Here is a 26,689-nt window from a genome sequence, read left to right as displayed (position 1 = left end):
GCCTGCTCTCTGACTAAGGACTGCTAATGGAATCCCTCCCACAACATCCCCGTTGAGCCACCCTGGCACCCTGCTTGGAGGGTCATGCATAATTTTTATTGCATACTCAAACAAATGGGCCTGCCAAATCATTAAAGTTGGTGGTTCTCTTTTGGTCTGTGGTGGTTGAGCAAATCATGCTGGCCATGTTTCTAAGCTTTTATAATAGATGCTCATTCACACAATCCACAGGAAATTGCTTCAAGACAGGTTCCTATGAATGTGTCACAATCACACTAGGTTTGTGTATCTGGTGAACTAAGTAAAGAATGAAAGTTTGAATATCTCCCTTGATTTGTTTTTATTCAATGGGTTATTCTTTTTCTTTTATATGACCCATAAGGGTTTAATGCTTTGTAGCACATGCAAACGCATAACTATGCTGCCATTAAATTAGTATTGTGAAATTTTATTTGGCACAGACCTATCCTAAGTGCTTTGATCAATCTAGCCAGCTCCAGTTTGGTGTATGTGTCCAGAATGTTTCTCAATTTTTATAAACATATACTGTGTCTCCAGGCACTTGTCTTCAAAAGACTACATTAATTAACCCACTAGTATGAGCAATTAAAGATGCCTGACCCTTGGGCTTGTGCATAATAATATAAAGGTAATTAATGATTCATCAGTTGCTGAACACTGAAGAACTAGAAGACACAGCAGAAATAGGTGTTCCTAATGATGCTGTTGTTATTGATATCCGTGAACAAATTAAAAGGAACCAAAGGGGGTTCCCTTATCAATGGGCAAGCAAGTTGCTACACAATTATATCTCTCAACCAGTGTGTTACAACTTGTGGTTGGTTTGGAGTGAGACAAACCACAAACCTAGGTTTGCATATAATGCTAAGCCAAACCATGGCTTAGCTCCTAATGATGTGGAAGAAGCAGCTCTGAGGGAGAAGAAAAGTGGCCATAATTTTCTAAATGCAAACCAGGACATTTATTCATTTATACTAGGCCATTAGTGTTACATGTGAACTAGGCCATTATGTCATTGAGAAGCAATTCAAGATGCTGTAAGTCAGCCTGGGAGAGCTATGCCCCCCAAGGGTAGCATCTATATTATTTTATGAATGAAGTTTGAGTCCCAACATTAATTTTGGCTTGCTTCTTCTTCTTGGACAGTTCTTACTTGACAACAGAGAACTATGTGGGGGGCCTCACAGCCAATCAACTGATTTTAAAAAAATCTACCTCATTGGTATTATTGATACCTTTTATTTTAAATGCATTCTGCATAGCCCAATTGCTTTCATGATATATCTACATGGTGCTGTTGCAATTCCTGTTGTTGACATTTTGTTTACCCTTTTGTGGCCAAGGTAATGACATTTGAACAGTGGATTCCACCTCAGAACAATGTCCCAAGTGCATCCAGTGATACAGTAAGAGAGATTCCACAATTTATATTCCTTTTTCGTTTTGGCTGAATTATACATTGGCTGCAGTGTTTTGAAAAGCCTTCTTCGGCTAAATGAACATGCAGAACATTATAGAAGCAAACCCTTTTAGATCTATGTCTTTGTGCCCTCACACTGATTTGCCAGCCAAAGTTGAGTGTGCCTCAATAGTATTTGTGCCTGTGGAGATTTTAGGAGATCAGGTTGCCCCCATTTTGCCTTATCTACAAGGACTCTGATAAGAAAAAGCTTTAGTAAAAATTTGTGCTAGTCGAATGCTGATCAATGTAGCTAACTGGTAGCATCAGGACAACTAAGATAATGCAGTGTTAGATTATGGAAAGAAAGATGGAGAGCTGAATTACGCCTAGAAGCCCCATACCCGACACTCCCTAATTTTGACCAAAACACAGCCCTGCACCCTTCTAGATGCATGAAGAACCAGGCAGAAAATCAGGCAGAGGGCTTTCTCAGTAGTGGCGCCTGCCCTGTGGAACTCCCTCCCATCAGATGTCAAGGAAATAAACAACTATCCGACTTTTAGAAGACATGTGAAGGCAGCCCTGTTTAGGGAAGTTTTAATGTTTAATGTTTTATCATGTTTTTAATATTCTGTTGGGAGCTGCCCAAAGTGGCTGGGGAAACCCAGTCAGACAGACAGGGTATAAATATATTATTATTATTATTATTATTATTATTATTATTATTATTATTATTACAGTCAGTACAGGGGCTGCCGTGAAAGATCCGTATGCTCCATTTGCTTCCCTGTACTTCTCTCCACTAAGGTGAAGTGAAAACAATGAAGTCTTAAAGTATATTCTCCATAACTGTGTGCTTTCTGGCACTATTCAGGTTAGGAATATAGAAAGGGGCCTTCTTCCAGATCACATTATCTGCCTTTCTGACTCAAGACTGACTGGCAGCTCTTCCAAATCTCAGACCATGAGTAAATGATATACATATGGGCTTAGCATAGATCACATATTGTATGATTGTGACCTATTCATATAGGCACATGCTTGAGTGACTCAAAAGAAAGACAGGAATAGGTTTATTTGTCCCAGATATAAATATATTTAATTTTTATTCATTCATTTTCATACGCAACCTCCCTCCTTCCTGTTCAAGTAGTTGATATTTCCCCTACCCCCACATAGTAGTATGATGCTCTGAAACTGTTTCAGATCCTGTTTCTGATAAGTTGCTGTGGTCATGAAGCCCCAGAACATTTGGTGCTTATCCTTAATCAAAGCAAAAAAGAAAACTCCAAAGCTTTCATTAACACAGTTTGCATCAGTAAAATATAACTACTGCATTTATTGTTCTGCTTACATGACTTTTGCTAACATAAAACTCTTCCCCTCTCCACAGTAACTGCTCTTAAAACAAAGAGGATTACACTTCATCCATTAGCAAAATTGCTTGAGTAGATTATATTCCCGTTTTACTTTGAGACGCTCAACCATCCACCCCTCAAATAAAATACGAGTTCAGACCTCAGTTCAAAATTCATAGCGATGTTATTCTGAGTTAATAATTAGAGTTGGACACGTTGTCTGCTAAACAATCCACTTGACTTAGGTAGGTTTGCTTCTGGCTAAAATGCGATGATTTCTGTGTTGTCAGCTAAGAAGCCATTTCACTGATAATTATCCCCATTGCTTTTTGGTGGAGTGGTACCCACCAAAGTACTGCACAGTGGCTTGAATCTATTTGCTGCATGAACAGATGGAACATCCATTAATGGCAGGACTCCAGCTGCTCAGGAAAGGACCCCTTCTGCATTTTGAAGTCTCATTCTGTGAATGGAATGGCATTATAATCTCAAGCATGTCTGACCCAACCAAGTGGCTTTGATATTTTAAATGAACATGCAACTTCCCCCAGATGCAGACTTTTGCATCTCTTGTTAAGATGACTGTGAATGAAATTAGATTTTCTATTCCAAGTCCACACACTCAAGCATAACTTGAGTTGCGTCAACATGCACCAGCTGAGGATGGCATCAAATAAAATTAAATCCAATGCAAAACTATAGACTGCTTTTTATCTTCCAAATAGAGTTCTGATGAAAAGTTCTCAGATATGTAAAATCATTCTTATATTTCAGGGGGTCACGCTTGGTTCAGCATATTCAGTAATGTTATATTGCATCTCAGGATCCTATTATTTTGTAATCTCTTCTCCTTTATATTTTCCCTATTCTACAAACCTGCCAGTTCCTCATATGATTTGTGTACTCTGAAATCTATGGTTAGGTTGAAGAACCATTTGTTTCAGAACTCTTCCATTAGCTTACTCAAAAATGTAGTGTATTACATATTTATTCTAGCAAAATATCATATTCCTAGGGTAAGGTACTCTGTGAAAATACCCTTTACCAGCCTAGTAATGCTTTTCCACACATTTGTAACAGAAATGTTGTTGTTGTTGTTTAGTCGTGTCCGACTCTTCGTGACCCCATGGACGAGAGCACGCCAGGCACATGCCTGTTGTCTTTGTCCATGGAGTTTTCTTGGCAGGGATACTGGAGTGGCTTGCTGGTTCCTACTCCAGGTGGATCACGTTTGGTCAAAACTCTCCACTATGACCTGTCCGTCTTGGGTGCCCTGCTCAGCATAGTTCATAGCTTCTCTGAGTTATTCAAGCCCCTTCGCTACGGCAAGGCAGTGATCCATGAAGGAGTGTAACAGAAATACTAGTACTTAAAGGGACTTTTGAACTATAACCCAATGGTTGATGAGCAAAAAAATAGCTGCCAAATGGAAACACGTATCTTTCTCTCTTTCCTTGTTGTATTTGTTAGTTGCAATATAACCTGAGTTATTGAATCATTAAAAAAAACAGAAACAGAGAATTCATAAAATACAATCACATGTATACTTAAAAAAACACAAAAAAACCCCAGGAGCCTAAACCTGGTTCCAGAGGACCAAAATAACGTAACAGAGCAAAAACACATCCACCCTAACCACCATAGAAACAGACTCCAAAGTGTTAAGATTAATGTTTTAAGTATTAAGGTAAAGTCAAGCGAGAATAAAGAAGACTTTCCTTGATGCCAGCAAAATATTAATGAAGGTGCTAGGCAAGCTTTTCTGGGGAGAATGTTCAATAACTAGGAGGCCACCATGAAAAAGGCCCTCTTCCTGCTTGCCCTTCCTCTGAACTTTAGGTTTGAGAGACACTCATAGAAGGGTCTCTGTAGATTACCTGAGGGTTCAGGGAAGGGTATATATGAGAACAGGCAATACGTTAGATACTGCTGGTCCTAAGCAGTGCAGGATGTTATAGGTTAAACCCAGCACTATGAGTTGGACCTAGAAACAGCTTGGGAACAGGCTTGGTGCACAAACTTCCTTCATACCTTTTGAAGGAGTGAGTTTTATGACAATAGAGGATGTGTTCACGTTACTGCTTACTGTGGCTCCAGTGTGCTCCTACCACTGTTTTTTAAAGCCAGGTTCACATGACATTAGCCACACTCCATCTGCATCCTGTAGCTTTTAGAAAAATACTCCTCTTTGATTAGCTTTTTCTCAAACCAGCTTTCCGTTGCGGTGTGAACAGTTCATGGTTCCGTCGTGGTGTGAACAATTCAGGCTGCTTTTGCACATGTGCAAATGAAAGCATCGCTGACCTGCAGTTTGGTGCATGCAAATAAATAACTGGTTGAAGATATTTCCAGTTCTACTCTGCTATGAACAGCAGTGGAAAAAAGCTACTTGAAAATGCAGCAAGAAGAAATGATCTTGCAGTGTTTTAAGCCACTAATGCAAACATAGCCACAAAAAAGAAAAAAACCACCTCACCAGTGTCGAGCTGCTGCACCACAAATGGTTTAGTGTAGCACTAATAGCTATGTGCCAAGTGGTTCTATATAACAGCCTTTACTATCTGAATTATTGCAAAAACAGCTTGTCTGGTTTGGATTTGAGATCTATTTGCAGGCATAAACAGAGAACTAATAGGACTTTCCCACCCATTCTTTTTCTTATTTTATGGAAGATAGGCCTACTGGTAGCAAAAATCAATATAGCCAGTTCTGAACCAATACACCTCTGGCCACCCAATCCTAAGAACTCAAAAGTAGAGAAATAGGCATTGCCATCATACCTTGCTTCTGCACTGCTATGTCTAGCAGCTGTCAATAAGTAATAATGAATGAGGCATAGCACTTCTTATGTTCTTATATACAGTGAAATACTACAGTTCCATAATCATAGCTAGTGCATCCTTACATATTTTCCTTTCTTTTTCTTTCACAAAGAAAGAAGCTCACAAGTTACATACTTGTGGCTGATTTAATTAATATTTTTGTAGCACCTTTGAGAACACTTCAGAGTCACTTTGTAGCTTGTAAAGAAATTACACTGTATTTCTTTGCTTCTTGGGAGAGAGGTTGCCATTAATTTTTGAAGGCCAAAGGCTGACTATCTCCACCGTAACTTCTGTCTTCTTTCAAAGCCACATACTGCTTGTAACCTGAGAAGAGGTAGTGCAGTCAATCCAGGAACACTATTATTGAGGGATCTTCAGACACATGAGAAAGACTTCTGTCTGCTGCTAGTTAGTGTAGACAATATTTGATTAGGTCAACTAGTAGTCTGATGCAGTAGAAACTATGATGTTTGGAAAGCCAGGAAAATGTGCACAGAACAAAGACTCATGGAAATTCAACCTTTTCCATGAGACTATTTTTCAAGTTGTCCTTCAAGCAATCATGCTGCTATTGCATCAGTCAGCTGGCTGATTTAATTAATATTTTTTGAAGCACCTTTGAGAACACCTCAGAGTCACTTTGGAGCTTGCAAAAAAAAATATTTCTTTGCTTCTTTGGAGAGAGGAAAACAAAAATTTCAATGTGTTTTGACCATATGTTTCTTTTCTACTCTAGGTTGCAGAATCTGATGAAAATAAATCTGAAACAGTGGGAACTTTAAAACGGTTGCAGAAATTAGTGCAAACTAAGAAAGCCAGTATACACAGTTTGGATGACATCAAACATGTTTTGATACCTCTCAGTAAGTAAAGTGACACCTTTTGAGTCTATATATGCTTGCGCTTGTTTCAGTTTTCTATGTAGGTTCAGAGAATGAGTACCAAAGTAGGTAAATTATGCAGGAAAAATATTATTCCCTCATTTATTTAAAGTAAATATGTCCTGGGGAGACTATAGTGTCTCCTGAGTAAGCTGAAAGAATCTATGAACTGTGAGATCAGTGGGAAGTTAGAGACTTCCTTGCTTCAACAGGATATCTGCAAACTGGTTCAGACAATACCTCAAGAGTTAATGCAGCTCATCATGTGAAACATGCACACTATCCCCACCTCTGCTGGCTTCACTCACCCATGTGGGGATAGACCATTCAAATGTGGCCATCTCTGCATAAAATCTTAGGTGCGTAGGTCATAATTGTGGGGTCGGTTTCCTAGATCAACTCTTACAAATATCCTATACTTTATACCAAGTGTGTGTTAGTAGTTCCACAAGTTCGGTACAGAATTGCCTGTATCCCAATATTTCTATGTGTCTTTGGGGATGGGTGGGAAGATAAAACACTGTTTCAAACCACAGTTTCATTTATTTATTTTTAAACTTTTTAAAGATCCACCGCCACAAGATGTATATGTCTCCGAAGATGAGGATGAAGCTCCAACATCATGTATGAAATTAACCAAATCCCAGGACAAGAAAGTATTGAGAGAGAATACAAGGCGAAAGGAAGAAGCTGAGACGAGAACAGGCCTTCTATCAACTTCCTTGGGCAGATCTTATACTTCCAGACTAAGCAACTTAGGAAATATTTCCATCCGTTCAGAAACTGAATTTCAACTCTGGAGTGATTGGAAACCTTTTCCTGATAACCAGCTGTGCCCCTGTGATTTCCTGATTACAAGGATAGAGGAGTGGGAAAAATGTACTTGTTGCTCTCACCAGCCCCGTCTTACTTCCTCTCTCACGGACGTTGATCTCCCAGATTCATGGGTAAGTTGCTCTCCTCCCAAATATTTAACTCAGCTATAAAGACTTGATGGGTTATGTCTGGCAGTTATTCTAGTCTACCTGTGACATGGCTGAAGCATCCGAAAGAATGGTGATAGAAAAATCCTGAAAGACAAATCTGATCCAAACCTGATGTTGCCTTTATTCATTCCCATAATTGCCGTGACAGATGATCCCAGTCACCTGCTCATTATAGTCTTGTCAAATTGTTAAGTAGTGCTAATATGTCTGTAGCAACTGTAGGTTTATGAAAGTTAGGTTCTGATGGTTCAGAATTTGTTCTGGAGGAACTACCCTTGTCTCAATTCAAAATGGATTCACACATCAGAGAAGGTTTGGGGGGGGAGAGAGATAGGGATTGAAAGGTTCATAGATTTCTCTCCTGGCTTGAATTATCATCACATGCACTGATAGTGCTGTGCATATACCCATTATCATATTGACCCTTAGGAAATTGTTGTTAGTTTTAGCTACATCCACAACATAGCACTTGAAATTCAACTAGATCTGGATGGCCAACATTAACAATGTTAAATTTCTGCAAGAAAGAATAATAAGAATTAATTTACCACCAAACAAAAGTCTACTTGGTTAGATGATCTGGTCACATTATTCACAGCAAACAACAAACACTTAGTCAGGGCAGATGGCTTTGGGTACACACCTGACACATGCAGAATGTCATTTTACATTCTGAGACACAGAATAACTTCTAGAGAGAATAGTGTTCAATTTTTGTTACACCTGAGCATTATGAGATGGACAAATTTGGATTTTGAACTGGATATTATTATTGTTTTATTAATAATATTTATTTGTTGTTGTTTTTTCAGAAAAATGACTCAAACATCAATGTAAAAACAAACATTAAAACTAAGTATAAGAATACAACTATAAAGCTCTTAGATTTCAGTATCAAAAGTGAAATCTGTTTATATTTGTGTCATTCCACCTTAGTATTCAGAATAAGGAGATCATAACATCTATTAAAGAGAAGTGGTTTTTGTCTCAGTATTTTGAAGAAAACGACCTGTTAAATCACTATCCTTTCTCATCCAGCAAAACCTTGCCTGTTGTGCGGGATGTGTTATTTGACTTCTTTCAATGTTGGCACTTAAAATACTCTTAAGAATATGGTTCCATACTCTTGCTCCTGCTTCCTTCACTAATCTAGCCTGACAACCAATATTACTTACTGTTCCAGGCCCTTTACACTCACAACCTGTTTTTCCACCTTAGATTTTGCTAAGAGCTCACATGTATCTAAACCCAGACCGCCACAGAAGTTTAATTCTTTAAGTATATTAAGCTTAGTTTTGCGTGGTGTAGTGGTTAAGAGCGGTAGTCTCGTAATCTGGGGAACCGGGTTCGCGTCTCCGCTCCTCCACATGCAGCTGCTGGGTGACCTTGGGCCACTCACACATCTTCTTTGAAGTCTCTCAGCCCCACTCACCTCACAGAGTGTTTGTTGTGGGGTAGGAAGGGAAAGGAGAATGTTAGCCGCTTTGAGACTCCTTAAAGGGAGTGAAAGGCGGGATATCAAATCCAAACTCTTCTTCTTCTTCTTCTAAATCATACCAGCACTTGAATATGACACTGATGCAATTGGGCTGACTGACAGACAAAAGACAGCCACAGTTGTCTTTGGTAAGGTACAAGTACGGAATAGGAACCAAAACAAAGATATAAAAAATGTAGGGAATATAAAAAATCCACGCCACTTCTCTTCCTGGTTCAATTTTTTGCCAGCTTAAGCTCCCTTGCTTAAGCAAATTTTATGTAAACAGGCCTGGTCAGACCAGGACAATGAGATTCTTTGCAAACTAGAAGACTGGCATGCCCCACTTCACACAGATGCCCAACACGTGATACAGGCTTGGAGAACATTGCTATCTACAGCAAACTATGAAATTTGTACTTTAAAAATAAATGAAAAGTTTGAATGTGCCACTCAAATTGTATATGAGGCAAAACAGTGGCAATTCAGCAGTATGACACTGACATGAAGAAATAAATTCAGTTTGAACTGATGGCCATGGCAGAAAACAGCTTATTGATAGCAGACTCTGCTTTAGCATTAATCAGAATACATATTTGTTGATCTTGATTTTAATCAGAGATAGGAAGACAGGTAACATCACGTTTGCAGCTTGAAAGGTCATCCACTACATGCTGCTTGCTCTTGGAGCTGCTTTGTAAAACAAAGGTTTAGCAGACCTCACCCTATGTGTCTGAAATATAGTCTGTTGATAATGTTGCAAATCCTCTGACTAAAGTGTGTTTGGTTTTTCTTCTTGTCAACTTCAAAATGGCTCTCCTTCTTTCAGCTTTGTACAGATCTTTCTAATTTAAAGCTTCATCAGAATGAATTGGTAGCCCCAGCATCTCCAGTTAACATAGAAGGGCAGGGAAAGGCCTGTCTCACATCTTACATCTTGGAGAGCAAATGCCAATCCTCTAGTCTGACTTGGTATGAGGCAGTGTGAGATGTTCAGATCATACCAGTTTCTATAGTACAAAAGGAAGCAATGGAGCCTTTAGCTGATTTTTTGACTTGGGAAAGGTGAATGTAATTACTTTGATTATGGTGCCCATTCCTCCCCTTTTAAAGTCATCATTGTTAACTTCTCTGCTCTCTGATAATGATGCATTCTGGACACGTTTACACATGAATATATATTACACAGTGATGTCACTTGATAACTTTCACCTGAACCATCAGTGAACCGAGTCTGCTGTGAAGTTCTATCCGTTAAATGATGTGCAGTAATTTGCATATTCTGTGTTGTGTGTCTGATAAGGCTTCTCATATTTTCAACATATCATTTAATGTTAGTCATTGAGAAGTAAGAACATAGTTATGGACTTGCCTTCATGTTGTTTGCTATGCTTATGGCATGTTAATTAATGAGAGCCAGTGTGGTGTAGTAGTTAAGAGTGTCAGACTAGGACCTGGGAGACCAAGGTTCAAATCCCCACTCAGTCATGAAGCTCACTGGGTGACCTTGGGCCAGTCACTGCCCCTCAGCTGAACCTACCTCACAGAGTTGTTGTGGAGATTAAATGATGAGGGAGAGAACTGTTGAACCCTTTAGAGGAAATGATGGAATATAAATTCAACAAATAAACAAATCCTTGAGTGCTAGAAAGCTGATTGGGAAGTTTGTTGATGAATCTGGTTATCTGGATACATTTGAGTCAGTTCTGGCACCAAATCAGCCTTGGTCAACCTGATGATTGGTAGAGGAAAAGTGGAGTACCTGATCTCTCAGTGGCTTTTGATAATATCAGCCATGGTAGTTTCCTGCACAGGATCTGTGAGATGGGTGTCAAGAGGCACTGTTTTACAGGAGTTATGATCCTACATGCCCTGTCAGTTCCAAAGAGTGGCACTGGTGAATGCTCATTGGCCCCTTGGTGTTTGTGCTATGGGGTGCAAAAGGGGACTGTTTTGTCCCTGGTGCTATTTAACATCTTTATGAAGCAACTGGGAGCAATCATTAGGGGATATGGAGCAAAATGCCATCAGTGTGTTGATGACGCACAGTTCTACTTATCTGTAATATCAGAGGTAGATTTAGGGGAGTGCGACTGGTTTGGCTGCATCAAACATGGAGCCTTGGGGGCACTGCAGGGGGTGACACAGCCATGATGTAGAATGGAGGGTGAGAGGCGGCGGGCACCAAATTTTGGTGCCGCATAGGGCACTGCTGAAATTTGAGACCCCCATGGTCCGCCACTAGTAACATCTTAAATAGGACTGGGTGTGCAGACTCTGGACTAGTGTCTTGCCAATGCTGTGGACTGGACAAGGACTAATAAACTGAGTTTAAATGCTGGTAAGCATAGGGGCCACCTCCTAGGGGCTGAGATCCCTTTGGCCACCCCCACCCCTCAGTTGATGGGGATTGCCATTCAAATGATGTGTGTGCACCACATCTTGACATTGATTATGTGAGGTGGGCCTTACCTGCCCCCCCATATTTTATTCAAGCTGGTACCCCTACTGACAATATAGAGGCCCTGTGGGGCCTTATGTTTGAGAGACAGGTCAGTTATCTCCTTTTCTTCTGCCAGTGGGGAGCTTTTGTGCCTTCTATGAGTAGAAGGAGACCTTCATTTGTGAAACAGTCAATCTTGATCCAACCCATCCAGTTTTATAATAAACCTACTAAAAGTCCCATTGGCAGCTAATTTCTTTATCTATGATGCATCACTTATAAATGCTAATGGGCTACAGAAAATGGAAGAGATCCATTTTACCTTGAATATATGTTCTGATCTTACACACTGAGTTTTCACTACTATTAACTACAGTATGTTTTTACAATATGGTCAGTCATATGCACGAACAACCCTGCATGTAACATTATCAAATGTGATGTTCCAGGTATTACTATCAAGTAATTTCTTACATGGGAGTGCAGGAATTTTGTAACCTGTAACATACACAACTAATTGTGGTTTACTAAAAAGGACTGATCTGAGGTATTGAGGTGCCATTTATAACCATCCCTAATAGTGTGTGTGTGTTTCACATGCTCCCTGTTCACCTGTCCCTCTTTATAATCAATGTTGTGCAATGCATTCTTCATATTAGACCATTTGAAAATTAAAAAGATAAAACTCTCAGACTACATTAACTTTCCAGGCATTAAAATTCATTCAAGATTCCAGCTTAACTCAATTATGTGCTTGTAATGTTACGAGTGTCAGTCTTTCGCTCTGTTTGGTATTTTCAACAACTAGTGCAGAGGTCAAACTTTCAAGGACAAGGAGATAATCAGGTCAGCCTTCAACCTGCTGTAATTTTTCTGATGCATGGAGAGAGGAAATAGATATGGGTGGGCACTATATCTCCTGAAATGGCCTCTTTCTACCCGTTTAACGATAAATATTCTAGCAAAGGGAAGCTCATATATTACTCTACATATGAATTCTCTTTTTATTAATCACACAGATTTTAACAGTGGGCAGAAAAGGAATTAATGTTTGAATTATCAAGGTGGTTTGATTCCCTCTTAAAGGTTTATTTGGTGCTTTAAAGGTTGGAACAATGGCCAAGAGTATAACAAATGAATTTATAATTGCATGAACTTGGGTTCAATGTGCATTTCCAAATGATATGATAAATGCATTACTAGGTGCGTTGTGTTCTTGTTGCATTTATTCTCCAATAATTTCCTGTGAGTTTGGTCAGGTCTATGATGGCATTTCAGCTGCCATTACCAGACATATGAGGATGAGAGATATTTTACCCTTCCAACAATTTTATTATTGACTCTATTGCAAGAATACAAGATAGATATAAGCATGTGAAACTACTCAAAATCTCATGAAAAATTTGATGAGTGAAACCTGAACATGAATTTCTGAAATGCTATAATGGCTTTTAAAAAATATAGGGTATAATCCATAGGGAACTTCTCTTACAATACTGTATCAAAATTAATGGACTCATGATTTAGGTACTGCCCTGCATAGACTAAAAGAAGGCTGGATTGTGCCCATAAATGCACTTTTCTTATTCAATTGTTTAGAAGGTTTAAAAGAAAATAGTTATGAGGATACCTTATAAATACTCATCATGTTTGTAATCTTTATTTGTTAGCTAGTCAACCCATTTTGATCAACCCATCTTGACATGATATTGCCTCCTCAGATTTGCATAAATATATACAGTGACCAGAATAACAAAATTAAATGATAACTCATCTGAAGGGTGATATATAAGCTTCAAGCTTTCTTTCTCCAGAATATTTATTGTTAACTCCAGAAAGACAGAGGCCATTTCAAAAGATATAGTACTTATCCATTATTTCTTATTCATGCATCAAATTTTACAAGGGCGGAGGGAGAGGGTATATAACTGAAGGTTAAAATATTATCTTAGCAACTGTTGATATGTCTTTGGGTCTTTTGACAAAGTTTTGATTTGTTTTTAATCCATGAAGCATTGTGCTAAGAGCTGAACAGTACACCACACACACACACACACACACACACACACACACACACCTGGTTTCATATATAAGACTATAGAGATATAATCTAGGAGGGTGCAATGACCACAGGAGTAGGTTCACACTCCTGTTTGGTGTTTTGGAAAGTGGCCCATTTTAGTTTGTGCTGCTTTGCCTTAGATTGATATCAGCACCTTAATTTTGAAAATCTGAAGCTCTGTGCCGCTTTATTGACTTGCATCAACAAATGACTATAGCTCTGTCTCTCTCACACACTTTTTTTTGACAGAAGTGAATGAAATTTGTAGGCATAGCAGGGCCTTCTATATAAAGTCTTCCAAAATTCCAGACAAATAGGTCCAAGTTATATTTTTGTTGGTTGGTGCTGGCTGATGTTGAAGTCTAACCTTTTTAAAAAAGAGAGAAAATCCTCTATGACTGTTTAAATTCCATGTTAGTTCTACTGGATCCAACTTTTACTCAAATAACTTGTAAAATTGAGGAGTGTGCATGCATACATGCATGTTTTTTTCTCTATTTGGGGAGGAGAGATTAGCAGGAGCAGGAAAAGAGGCAATAAGTGTGGGTGGTGCCCATGGTACTCTCAGAATTCCAAATGGGTCCCAAAAGACCACTATGCTATTCTGTACAAGCTAAAATGCGCCACTTTCCAAAACACAGAACATCCTTGTGGTCATTGCACCCTCCTAGATTTTATATCTCTAGAGTCTTATATATGAAACCAGTGAGGTAGGGGTGTGTGTTTATTACTCTAAAAACCAGTTGACTAGAAGTACCAGGAGTAAAGCTGATTTTAATCTCATTGATATCACATGATCTAAACTAGCTCACACCAAGTGTAGGCTGCTAATAACAAATATGATTCCATTTCTGGCCAGGATGACAACCGAGGGAGGAGTTTGTTTTTTAGGGATAAGATTGTTTGGCACATTTAGATGTTTTTTGTAGGAATATACCCTGGAGCAATGGTTGCAAGAGTCATGAGCCTAGCTTCCCATGCAATTCTGAAAACCTACTCTAAAGAAAACATGTAAGAATATAAGAAGAGTCCTGCTGGATCAGACCAAGGTCATCTATCAAACAAAAGTAGTTCCTGTAGTGTAGTTCCTCTGTTGCCCACAGTGGCCAACCAGATGTTCCTGGGAATTGCACAAGGAGGCAATAGCAGTCTCTGCTTGTTTCCCTGCAATTGGTAATGCTACAGGAGAATGGATATAAATTGTTTGTTACCCACCCTCATTAGAACATCACATACTAGGCAGTGTTTGTTCTTTTACACTTCAGCTCACTATATTTTTAATTTGTTTTGAGAGGGATGTGCCAGAAGATCATGGTTGCTGTGGTGCTTCCTAGTATGGTTGTAACACTGAAAGAAGAGAACAATAATTATAATCCTGCTGTTTGGGATGTTATAAATTGTTGACAAAGCTATAGAACACTGCAGGGGGTCGAGTATCCCTGACTTGTTCACCCTTCCACACAAGGCTGCTAGTATGGAAACAGTGCATCAAGCACTGTTTCTGTGGAAGTTGCCGTGAAAGAAATGTGGGGAAGAAGCTGAAGGAGCAGCGCTTGCTGAGTTATACCCAGAGCCTCTCTCTCTCTTTCTTCTTCTCATTTTGTCTTCCTTCCTCTATCTTCAGTATTTCAACCAGTCCTAGCAGAAAGCTGAGTGAAGTCACATCCTTAGCAGAATAAGGAAGTTTTATTTTGCTGATTTGAGCTCTGTGTATCATTCACACTGCTGCACTTTGGCTGAGCAAATCGAGCAACTCTGCCTTATAATGGTATTTTGATTCAATCTGAATGTTAAGATGTTGAAGAGAAAACCTTCGAATGCTTCAGATAAGGAAAAAACTCAAAAGCCAAAGGTAAGAGAATTTAGCATTTAAGAAGGAATTACATTTAGATGGAAAAACCCAAGCTGTGGTGCTCAAAATAATCTCAGTTATATAGTACCAAATTACAAGTTTTTGATATTCACAGCCCAGAGTTCACTGGGACTGAGGGCAGCTGGACAATGTTCATTTCTGGAGGGGGGTGGGTGGTTTTTTTGTGTTTTTTTTTTTTGGTGAGGGTAATTTCACACAAACAGGCCCTCCTATGAAAATGAGGTGGCAAAGACCCTCTCTTCCAGGAGTAGATGTTACAGGCTTCAGACTTAAGTACCAAGCAAGCAGAGGTGTCCTTGAAATTGTCTTCAACATGCTGCCCTAAGCAATTCCCAGATTTAGGTAAGCAAATTCCAAATGAGAATTTTACAAAGGTCCCACTTAAAAGAGAAGGCCACCACCCTCAGAGGGAGTTGCACAAGTCCAAGTCTTGGTGACTGTATGTAGCCCTCATTCCCAGTCCAGTGAGGGACCTTGATTCTAAGTTATTTTTAGTTAAAAAATATGAAAGTAGCTCCTTCAGAAGTGTCATCGCCACAGTTCTACTTCTTTAATTGTGAAATGACCCTACAGGGGTCTTAGGACTAGTACTGACAAAAAGTAATGGGCATTTTATCCACAAGGATGTGTGCTCAGTTACATGACTGTGTTCAGAAACTTTGTAAATTGCTGTGTGAAGAAGTTGTCTGGGAACTAGCCATGGCTTAGACAGGAGCATCACTATGATTCCATAATTCTTGCAGATGCTTATTTCTGTGAACCAATACTTTTGTTTTTCTATCTTTAGTGAACTTTTTAGTTTAACAGTCAGTTGCACTTTGCTGCAAGTGTTTTTATAGTAAAGCCTAACAATGGCAGATTGTGAATGCATTTTATTTGAAGTAGCAGACGTTTGTTATTTTGGTACCCCTTTGCCTTCAGGTATAATATAATTGATCCCTTGACAATGTTTATTGTTCAGTTCTTCATTGTTTTGGCTGCCTGTGTTTTACATTTACATTCAGAGGCAAAGATAACATATAGAAAGATATATACAGATATACAGTTATAGCCAAGATATTGAATGCATACATTTTAATTCTAAGTCAAAATTCCAATCCCACTGATGTCAGAGTTAGACATGGTAGAGTTAGATTTTTCCCATAGGAACATAAATAGCAAACTTTGGAAATATTGTTCCAGGTTAGGACATTCAAGTAGCAAAGAGGAGCAGAGGAGAGTCTTGCCAAGAGCACAAGACAACCAAATTATTATTTTTCTGCCCTTGTATTTTTCTTTCTCTCCCCTCCCTTTATTTTTGGCAGAATAAATTGCTGCATGAGTGTGAAATCATTACTTGTGAAAGGAATTGGGGAGGGGAATATTTTGGGTTCAAAATGAATTTTCACAGTTAGATCCACTTTTTCAATTTTTTGGTAATTTATTTTTGATGGCCTTTATATCTAGCATAAAAATATTGCTGGTACATCTGTTCTGACGACTGGATTGAATAATACAGATTTTCATTTTTGAAAAAACAAAGGGTTTTGGTTGGGTCAACAAGATATAGTTTATGGATGGATTCATATTTTTTTTCTTATCTGGTACTCTAAGCTTTCTGTGACTGTTATTGTGTGTATGTGAATTGTAGGTGTTTGTATAAAAATGTTAATGTTTTATATGAATTTCAGATGGTATAATGTATTTATTTTCCATTTTTAAAAACACAGGTCACTTGGAAATCTTTAAGGTAGCAAGTGACTAATAAATCTTATTATAAATAATAGTATGACAAGGTGCTACTATTACAGCTGTAATGTGCTGTATTGTTGTAAATATTTTAATTAATTTCAAGTGGTTCAGTGAGTAAAATTTTTCTACACACATAAAACCTTTAAGTTCATGCAGTTAGTATGAACTTCCTGAGCATCCTAAGACTGATCTTCTGATGATAAAGGGATTTTCCCAGATTGAATTACACTTTCTGCCACTTTCTGGGGAAAGAATGGATGAACTTGTACTATCAACAGTAATCTTGAACAAGTCAATATTTTCTGGGAAGATAGAATGGATAACACAATCCTCTCTTCGCTGATTTAAAAGCTGATTAGGACTGTAATAAAATGGATGAATTAATAATTGATATCAATAAGTTATTTAATCTTATATGTTTAATGATGGACAATGGCCACCATTGGGCCGGCCCTACCATTGCCTTAGGTAGCAGTTGCTGAACGAACAGCACTCCAGCTGTTTCTCCTGAGGCCCCTGACTATTCCTGTCAGGTGGCAATCAGAACTATGTGTACCACCTTCTAACTAGATCTGCTGACCTTGGGCACCCTGAAAGACGGTATCCCATTGCCAATGTTGAAATAAGATTCAACTGCCAGCCTGGTTGGATTCTATGGATGGAATGTGTTTAAAAGTAGGGAACAGTGGGGAAAACCTAACTAAAATCAATTCTGCATTCGTCATACTGAATTTTGCAATTCCCCTCTAAAGAAGATTGTTACCAAACTAACCATATGGTTGGGAAACATTTAAAACATGCACCTATAGTTGCAAAGGAACTGGCAGGATTTCACAAGGAACTTCCTTGCGTGCCTTCCTGGCTGGTCAGGCATTGCATTCTACAAAAACTAGTAACAGTCATGCTTAGTAGTTTCAATATTTATCTAGCAACCATTTATTTTTCTTTTAAAATGAGCTTCAGTATAAACAAGAATCCCCTATTCACTTCAGTGGGTAAACTGAGCAGCTACACACAGACACTCAGTGTCTCTCAGAGATGCATTTTTTAGGTCAGCATACACACACTATCATCTTCATATTGTTGGTATAGCATGTTTTTGGTGTTTTGAAAGCACCTTTCTGTAGAACAGTTATAAGCCATCTTACATCTTACATTTCCTTGTGTGGAAAGTGAGAATGCCATATGGGAACCTCCTCTTGGGGAGAGTTTTGTGACATTGTTGGACTGCACTTGTGTAGATACTCCCCCACATCCTTCCATGAAGATATTAACCTGAGAGGTGCCTGAGCCATTTGGTGTTGGGATTACTTTGAAGATAATCAATTGGTTTTGTAATTGGTATATTGGTATATTTTAGTCTTCAGAGAATTGCATAGGCTTCACTAATGTTTTGCTATTTGAAAGGAGGGGGCGGAAACAGCCTCCCTTAAGTGTTTATGCTCTTTAAAAGGACAGATGGAAACAGGCACCATTAACTCTTTCTCATCTGCACACAAACACAATTGGGAAGGGGCTGGCTTCTGCCATGGTATTTATTGTGGTGTTGCTTTTTAAGTAATCACTCCAGTTTATCGAAACTTCAATCAACTTAGTGTTGTAACCACTAAAAACTTTTCCACCAAGAGCCATTTATCTGATGCTTATGGTAGCAGTTTGATAGATATGAAGTGCATCCGTTTTGTGCATTGCCCTTGGACAAAACACAGCTTTATGGTGATATTTTAAAAACCACCATGACTCTAATGGAATTAACTGGTATAAAAGGGAACAGATATATTGGAAGCCTGAAGTGCCAGAGGGTCTATGAAGTGCCTTTTTTTTTTTTGCATTCCTTGTTGAACAAATCAAACTGTGTGATGTTCCAGGCCTGTCTGGTGCTAGGGCAGGAACACTCTGAACACAATGCCAAAAGTAAAAAAGATACGTAGTTGCTTGTGTGGCACAACTGAAGGAAGCCTCTGGGCAAGCACTGAGTGCAGTATAACTGTATGTGTAGCCTGTGCTACTGGACTTTTGGCATCTCAATAAACCTATAAGCATTTTTTCATAGAGTACAGTGTGCATTGAACAGGGAGGGAGCAAAGAAATTGATGTGCTAGAGGGTCTATGACCTCTGCGTGGCAACTGCTCATGTTGTCTGCAAAGCATGCAGGTGTGGACACCTGCAAAACAATGTCTGCAAAAGCGCTTTTAGAAAAAACCTCAAACTGCAGGGCTTACAGGCTAATGTGCACACAGAGACACACTTCACACAGTAGCATGTAAAGAGCTGCTCCCTTCATTCCTAAAAGCAGGGAAGTGGTAGCCGGTGGAGAATTATATTCTCCTACAAATGGAAAAAGCTGCTTGATGAGGATGAATGAGTTTAACTTTGTCCAGGAATGGATGGAGGATGGGGCACAACCACAATCAAAATTGCTGGAATCTAAGGGCTGATTTACTTGATTTTTGTACATTTCAGTTTCAGACAGGATCCTGATTGCATAAACTGACTCAAAAACTGTATTTTAAGTTCTATCCATGGTGACTCATTCACACGTGCAGGTCATTACTTCCTGTTGCAGTTCTCAAATCATGAGCATATGCTTGTGAACAAAGTTTTAAGTGCATTGCAACTCTGTGGGTTAAACCACAAAGCCTAGGACTTGCCGATCAGAAGGTCGCGGCTTGAATCCCCACAACGGGGTGAGCTCCCATTTCTTGGTCCTTGCTCCTGCCAACCTAGCAGTTCGAAAGCACATCAAAGTGCAAATAAATAAATAGGTACCACTCCTGCGGGAAGGTAAACGGCATCTCCTTGCGTTGCTCTGGTTCGCCAGAAGCGGCTTAGTCATGCTGGCCACATAACCCGGAAGCTGTATGCCGGCTCCCTCGGCCAATAAAGTGAGATGAGCGCCACAACCCCAGAGTTGGCCACGACTGGACCTAATGGTCAGGGGTCCCTTTACCTTTACTACCTAACTGCCCCATTTTTACCGGGACATTCCTGGAATTACAGAAGCTGTAGAGCACCTTGGGTGGCTGGCCACTGCCACCTACCACAACATGCACGAAAAAGGGCCGCAGCTTCGTGATGCACAGTGCCACTTCTAGAAGTAAATCAGTGTGTGGTGGTGGCGGTGAGCCCCTGGCACACAGCTGAGTGGTGGTGCAGTGTGGCATGCAGTAGTGGGCATGTGCACACACAAGCCACTAAGGTGGCGTATGTGCAAGCGGTGGCGCGATGGGGGGCGGGCTAGCAGACAAGCAGTGGCAGCAGTGGGTTGGGGGGGGTACAAACCAGCAACTGGTGGTGGCGGTGGGATGGTGTGGGGGAGCATGCAAGTCACCAAGTAGCAACAGGAAGTTAGTGCAGCGAAAGGGGGAGAATGTCCCAATTTTTTCTTAGGAGGTGGTGGAGCAATTCAGTGGTTTGTTATTTTATTTTTAAAAATGAAACAAAATTGTGCTTATGGATCAGATAGATTCTTCATAAATTTCCTATGTCGTTCTCCTGTTTAACGGCGGATACAATGAATTCCAAAATAGCAGATACAAAAATAAAAGTTACTGTCATGCTAAACATTCAATATTCAAAATATAATTGTGAGTTTTAAAGACCAAGATATGCAATATGGAGACTGTATACCATTAATGAATATTAACCAGGGTTAAGCTTTCTAATGTTATTTCAAAGGCATTTAGGAGATTCAGATTTAAAACAGAAAAGTTTAGATTTCATAAAGAAATTGAGCCCATAATTAATCAGCTACTCATATCATTGTAGCTGGTTTCTACAACCTATCTGGCAGTCACATTCCTCCCCCCCCCCCCCATTTGCATTTATTCCTACAATAATGAGAGCTGATGAGCTGATGATAAAGCTACATTTTTCTGGCTTCCAACTGTGTAAATTTATGCTTAGAGGCAGAGATGGCACATAGGTCTGTCATCAAAGGTCTTTAGTATAATCCTCCAAGAAAACTGTCAAGGTATTTGCAAGTTCTGCAAAACAGCCACAAACAGATAACATCTGGGTATGATGATTTTTGCTGGAAATACCTGTAAGCATTATCGGATGACACCCACATGCATAGAAACTTGTCTTCATATTCAGTTAAAAAAAGAACTTCAGGTGACATTACAGATAAGGTTTTCCTGTTTCCTGCAGGCCTTGTAAATTAAACTGGGTCAGAGCTAACATCGGCTGCTTCATCATCACACAAGTGTGTGTGTGGGGGGGTGTCCATTAGTCAAAGTTTCTGCAGCCAACAATACTGCTTATTTTCTTGTATTCTGTGTAGACAGTTGAGCCAAAACAATCCCCTAGAAAACTTTGTTTACCGTGGTAGCTCCTATTTATTTCAGTGAGGCCTGCAGAGGATAGCTTCGTAATGGTTTCCTGTTCATGATTGCTTGTTGATGTTTTTAATTTTTTAATTTTTTCACTGAGATGTTCCTTGTTTTAAATTTACATGTTTCTTCAGTTGTGTTCATATATCATAACATTCTCATTTTAAGATTTATTTATTTATTTAACACTAAAGACGATTTCAGAAGTTGTAATACAGGTGACAAAAGACAATTTAAAATCATGTTAAAATATATTGTTGTGATGGTAGTTTAGGTCCAGTTAGCTAATCTGTCACCCTGTGATTGTAGAGATTCAAAATCATAATGAATTGTGCCATCATCAGTTCTACTATTATATTCCCAAAAGGTGAATGGGATTTTAAGGTTCATTTTGGTTTTCGTGTTGCATTTCCAGAGCTCGCTGTCCCCCATCTAAGATTGTGCTACATGTATGTCAGGCATCATTTTTTTAAAAAAATAAGTGCAGCAAGAGGATGTGGTTGAAGGTTTTTTTAATGGTGACAGAAAACTTCCAGTAATCCAAACCAGATGGTTCTAATCTACTAACCTCATTTTTTAAAATAAATAAAAATGATTATGATACTCAGACAGAATTTACCCTATTCTGCGTGGCAGATTTTTCTGAGGTTTGCTGCACTAGATCACTGTACATAATGTGAATGTGTGTGAGCTTAATTAGATAAAATATCTGCTTATCTAATTTGAAAAATATCTGAGATTCAGAACAAGGAGCAACAATTTAGAGAAAAATATCACTTCAAAGGAAAGAGGGCAGAAGAGTTGTGAGCCATGCCCCCGACACTGCTTTGTCCACATCTTTGGATGTTAGGCTATTGTGAGTACAGAATTTGCCTGCCTACTCACTTAGGTGACTGCATAATTTGCTCTTTTATAGTGTAAATGCATTGGTAAAGTGGCTAGTCTTTTTACAGAGGACATGTTGTTCAACTGGGATCAACTTGCCGAGGCATTAATTGATAAGAACTCAAGCTCTTATTAATTGATGTACTTTTTTAGAATAAGTTTATCTACTGCTTTTCCAACATCAAAGTGCTTTTCAGCAACAGAGAAGTGAATAAAAATAATAGAATAGATACCAAGAATAAACTCAACAAAAATATAACTCAGTCAAAAACACTCTCTATGAGAAAGTCCCAAGGCCAGATGTTTTTACAGTCTGTGTGTGTGTGTGTGTAAAATAAGTTCTGTGTGGGATTCACCTAGCAAATCCTGTCAGTGGAAGCCCTCTGCAAAGGGCTTCTCCTCCTCGCCTCCCCTGCATGCCCCCCAAGTGGCTTGCAGGGGTCAGGAGAACCCCCTCTGAACAGCTCATGGGGAAAGGGAAGGGGAATTCTCCTGTCTGATATGCCTGCATAGATGGAATGTTTGTAATAGTGCAATGTTCAGTTTAACCCAGTGTCATTTAAACTGTAGGAGAGATTACAGAGCCCACATGGATATCCTATGAGTGATATCCACCATTAGTCAAGCTTACGAGCATAGATTTCATTAAGTCTGCTCCCAGTATGACTTAATTGGACACCCAATGTATCCAGGCCATCTGCATACTGAACCCATGTCACTTGAATAACCTATACAGTACATTTGGTTCCATTCCTGCTCTAAAAAATGTGGTGGTGGGCCAAACATGGAGCAGCTTCAGTACTGGGGTTTTGATTACACCTTGCTCTTTCTTTTCTGCATCTAAGTCAGCAGGTTTCAGTTTTTAACATCTGTCAAACAGCTACTCAGCTGGTCCTAGTTATTTGTTAACTTCAGTGCGCTGGATCAACCTTGCATTTACTTTACATTTAGAAAGTCCTTTTACAGATTTACAGTCCGCTATATAAATGAACTGGAGACAGGGCAAGCCAATAATATTTGAAATAAATTTTCCTCACTTTGCACTCAAAGGTGAAACCTCTGTGGAATTGACTACACAAAGTCCTTCACTCTATATTTTTCTTCCTTATTAACCTGCTGCCTGCAACATCAGCCATTTGTGCTCATTGAGCTTACAAACCTTCTCCTCCAAAAATCCTAAGAAAAGATTTACTTATTTTTATTTATTTAGGATTACATGATATGGCATATTTGCTGTGCATAAAGCTGTCATTGGCTTTTAAAAAAATAAAAAGTTTAGGTTCAAAAAACCTGGTGGGTTGGGGGCTGCTTGGGCATGAGGTTGTTTATAAGCCCTGCTATATTCACTGCAGCACTCAACCTCAGGTGATATAAAGCATGCAAAAAAGAACTTTCTGTCAGTTTTATTATTTCTAAAAAGGTTCCCCTTGAAGGAGAAGAGTGACCTTGTTCTGCTGAGCTGACATGTGCCATTGAATTAATGGCTGAGCTTCGCTTTAGGGAAGCTTGCAGAAACATTACAACTCTCGTGGCTGAGTTTGCTGTGCACATTAATCAGGTAAACCAAAATGATGCATCAAACACTCATTTAAAAGTAGTAAAATTCCTCCCTCCCCTCCACATTCCTTTTTTTTATTAAAAAAATCTTCCTAAGAATTAGTGTACAGTTGGTCATTGCTTATGGTCAAGGGCACTGCTGGATGGATACAGTAAAACATAGCTGAGGGGACTGAAACTTTTCTTAATCTCCAGCTACTATAGAAGCTCAAGAAGGAAGTTAGATATAATAGGGACAGGTTAGGACCTGCATTTAATACAAACCTTATCTCCTAGAACATATTTGCTCTAATTCTCATGACCATAACATTATTTGACATTATGATTCATAACAATGTGGTAGCAACATTGATAAAAAAGGAACGAAAGAGTTTGATCACACTTCCAATGAAGACAACAGGGAGTTTATCATTCATTTAATGGAGGCCATGATCAATGGCTTCAGGCAAGACAAACAGTTTCTCCCATTGACAGTGATTTTTGTAATAGTCTGTTAATGAGATTTATGAAGTATTTAATAGTGCTTAAGGGTCCAATGCACCTTTTATTTTTCCTGCGTCATTTTGTGGTGGTCGTTAACTGAACGTAGTGCTCTTCTGGAGCTCCCAAAACTAAAGTTGTGATAGACATGTCCACAAAACAGATTTAAAGCAGATTGTGCCTGCACACACACACACCTGTAATGAAGAAAGCATTCATCTAGAGCTTTCCCAGATTGTGGATCTCAACATAGTTGAACATCCCCATTTTTCAAATTTTTCAAATTTAATGACCAATAATCACATAGCATGGGGCAAAGAAGGTAAATGCCATCACAAAGTTGAAAGCCTTAGCTTAAAGAACTGAGATGCTTTCAGGAAATGCTTATTTATTATGTATGCCAATATCTGCAAAACATCTCCACAGAGACACAGCCACTAAACTTGCTAACAAAGTCAACCACAACCTCTTTTTGAGACCAGATCAGAAGGCTGCCTTTACAAAGAGAGCATATATTATGTTGAATGCCCCAGTTCTATAATGTCAAAAAGCCCAGAATGGTTGGAAGCAGCTATGGACTAGGTGGAGTGCTTCCACAACTGCATGGCTCAGAATGGATGCATTCTGCCCCATAATTCTTAACAAAGCAGGAAAATGCCATGCATGAATAAAAAGAAGCGCCTTGTGAACAAAGCTGGATGAATATTTGAGATGTGAACAGCTCACTAAAGTCTCTCAACAGTTATCCTAAGATACTAACCTAGTTCCAAAGGAGCACTTATGGTGATGAAACAGTTTATGGCCATATTTAAAAAAAGATTTTGCACACGGGACAAATAAAAGCCAATGTTATAAAAGCAGGTGGATGAACCTCATTCCTGTTCAGAAGACCAGCACATGATCTCCCATTTCTTTATCCTTTGTCTTAGTGGTACATGAGGCTCTGTGTTGTCTTTCCTGCAGTGCGTATTTACCATAGGTGCAATCTAATAAGCACTGATCTCATACAACCCCCATTTGTGCTCATAGAAAAGCATAACTTGGCATCTTAAGGCTGTCTGCCTCACCAAATGCTAATAAGCTAGACAGATAATTCTTTAGTTAGCATAACCTAACAAAGCACAAGATACAGTTTATGGCTGTCTTGGGTCTGGCTGTAAGCATTAGTTCTGCTAATATTTCCCAGTATTAAATGCTGATTATTACTCTTGAGGAATGTGATGCAGGGATTAACTCTGGCTCTCAGGAAGTCCAGTGTACTACAGACCTTCCAGAAAAGAAGAATGAAAGTTAGTGATGATTTAGACGGGGAATGGAAAATACAATTATAACAATGTCAGCACCTCAACCAGTAGCACATTTACACCTCCTGTCCTCTGTGCTGAAAACCTCTTCTCAAAAGTATATAGTAAAAATTAAGGGGGAGGGGAAAGAAGAACATCCTAGCAATAGTGACAGGCATACTTATATGTATATAGAGCCTTCAGTTAAGGAAAAGCAAGGTGGAAAAGCAAGCAAGAAGAAATGGGTGGCCAATGTGGTGCCATCCAGATGTTGCTTCACCAAAGTTCTACAGCAAAAACTGTATTGTTTAGGCCTTTGCAATTTGATTTATTTTTTATCAGCCAGCTTTGCTGATACGCTCTTGATGCTTTTAATGATGTTCTTGTTATAGTACTTGTTCTCAAGCTGTACACTGCTTTGTTATCTCTTCTATGAAATTGTGATTTAGAAATATCTGAACAAAAAAATAATAATCCCTGATTTTTGGCTATGTTGGTTCATGGGGTATTTATGAATCAGGACCTAAGAGTTCATAGCCCTTGTGAAAGCAGAAAATCCTCCAGCAACCTCAACTCCATGCGACTTACAAGAGGGAGGACACCAGAACTAGCTTTACAGGGGCTGAATTGTTGAAAACATAGCAGTGAGTTGACCAAGAAGTAAGCTTGTTCACCAGCTCTCACATTCCTCTTCTCCTGGCAAATCATCCAATCAGAAATATTTTGGTGCCCAAAGGGAACCTCCTGCGTTCTTGCTCCTTCTTAATGGGTGCATACAAACCCTTCCCTTCCTGCAGCACATTTTATGTTCAGGGAGATTAATTTGCTTAATGTAGTCATCCTTCCAAAAGAGAATCACTTAATTTTATGGGATTCTGAATACCAGTGTCAAAATCAATGGCCCATTCTCTTCCAAGAGACTTGCATTTGCTTTAAAAGCTTTTGTAAAACTGGAAAATAAGGCTCCCACATTACACCAATGGCTTCACCAGGCAGATACTCACTGAAGCTGATGTGGCGGCTGGCACAGGCGAGCAGAAGGACTCAGGAGTCACGTACATACACACACACACACACACACACACACACA

The 26,689-nt window shown here is 39.2% G+C and overlaps 1 protein-coding gene across 2 annotated transcripts in view; it reads left to right on the top strand.

The window, feature by feature from the left end:
- The window catches only part of SAMSN1 (SAM domain, SH3 domain and nuclear localization signals 1), a 59,621-nt gene that overhangs the window by 6,859 nt on the left and 26,073 nt on the right, over positions 1–26,689 (top strand). Inside the window, exons 3-5 of one of the 2 annotated variants that reach the window (XM_053386498.1) lie at positions 1,365–1,427; positions 6,343–6,469; positions 7,055–7,434. In XM_053386498.1, coding sequence (XP_053242473.1) covers positions 1,365–1,427; positions 6,343–6,469; positions 7,055–7,434 — 570 coding nt within the window. Of the gene's footprint in view, positions 1–1,364; positions 1,428–6,342; positions 6,470–7,054; positions 7,435–15,181; positions 15,308–26,689 lie in introns of those variants that run through there. The other variant, XM_053386499.1, reaches the window with a different exon arrangement.

This window comes from Podarcis raffonei, chromosome 4 (genome assembly GCF_027172205.1).
Source record: "Podarcis raffonei isolate rPodRaf1 chromosome 4, rPodRaf1.pri, whole genome shotgun sequence".
Classification (NCBI taxonomy): Eukaryota; Metazoa; Chordata; class Lepidosauria; order Squamata; family Lacertidae; genus Podarcis; species Podarcis raffonei.
Note: the sequence above shows the minus strand (reverse complement) of the source record. Positions and strands in the feature narration are given on the sequence as shown.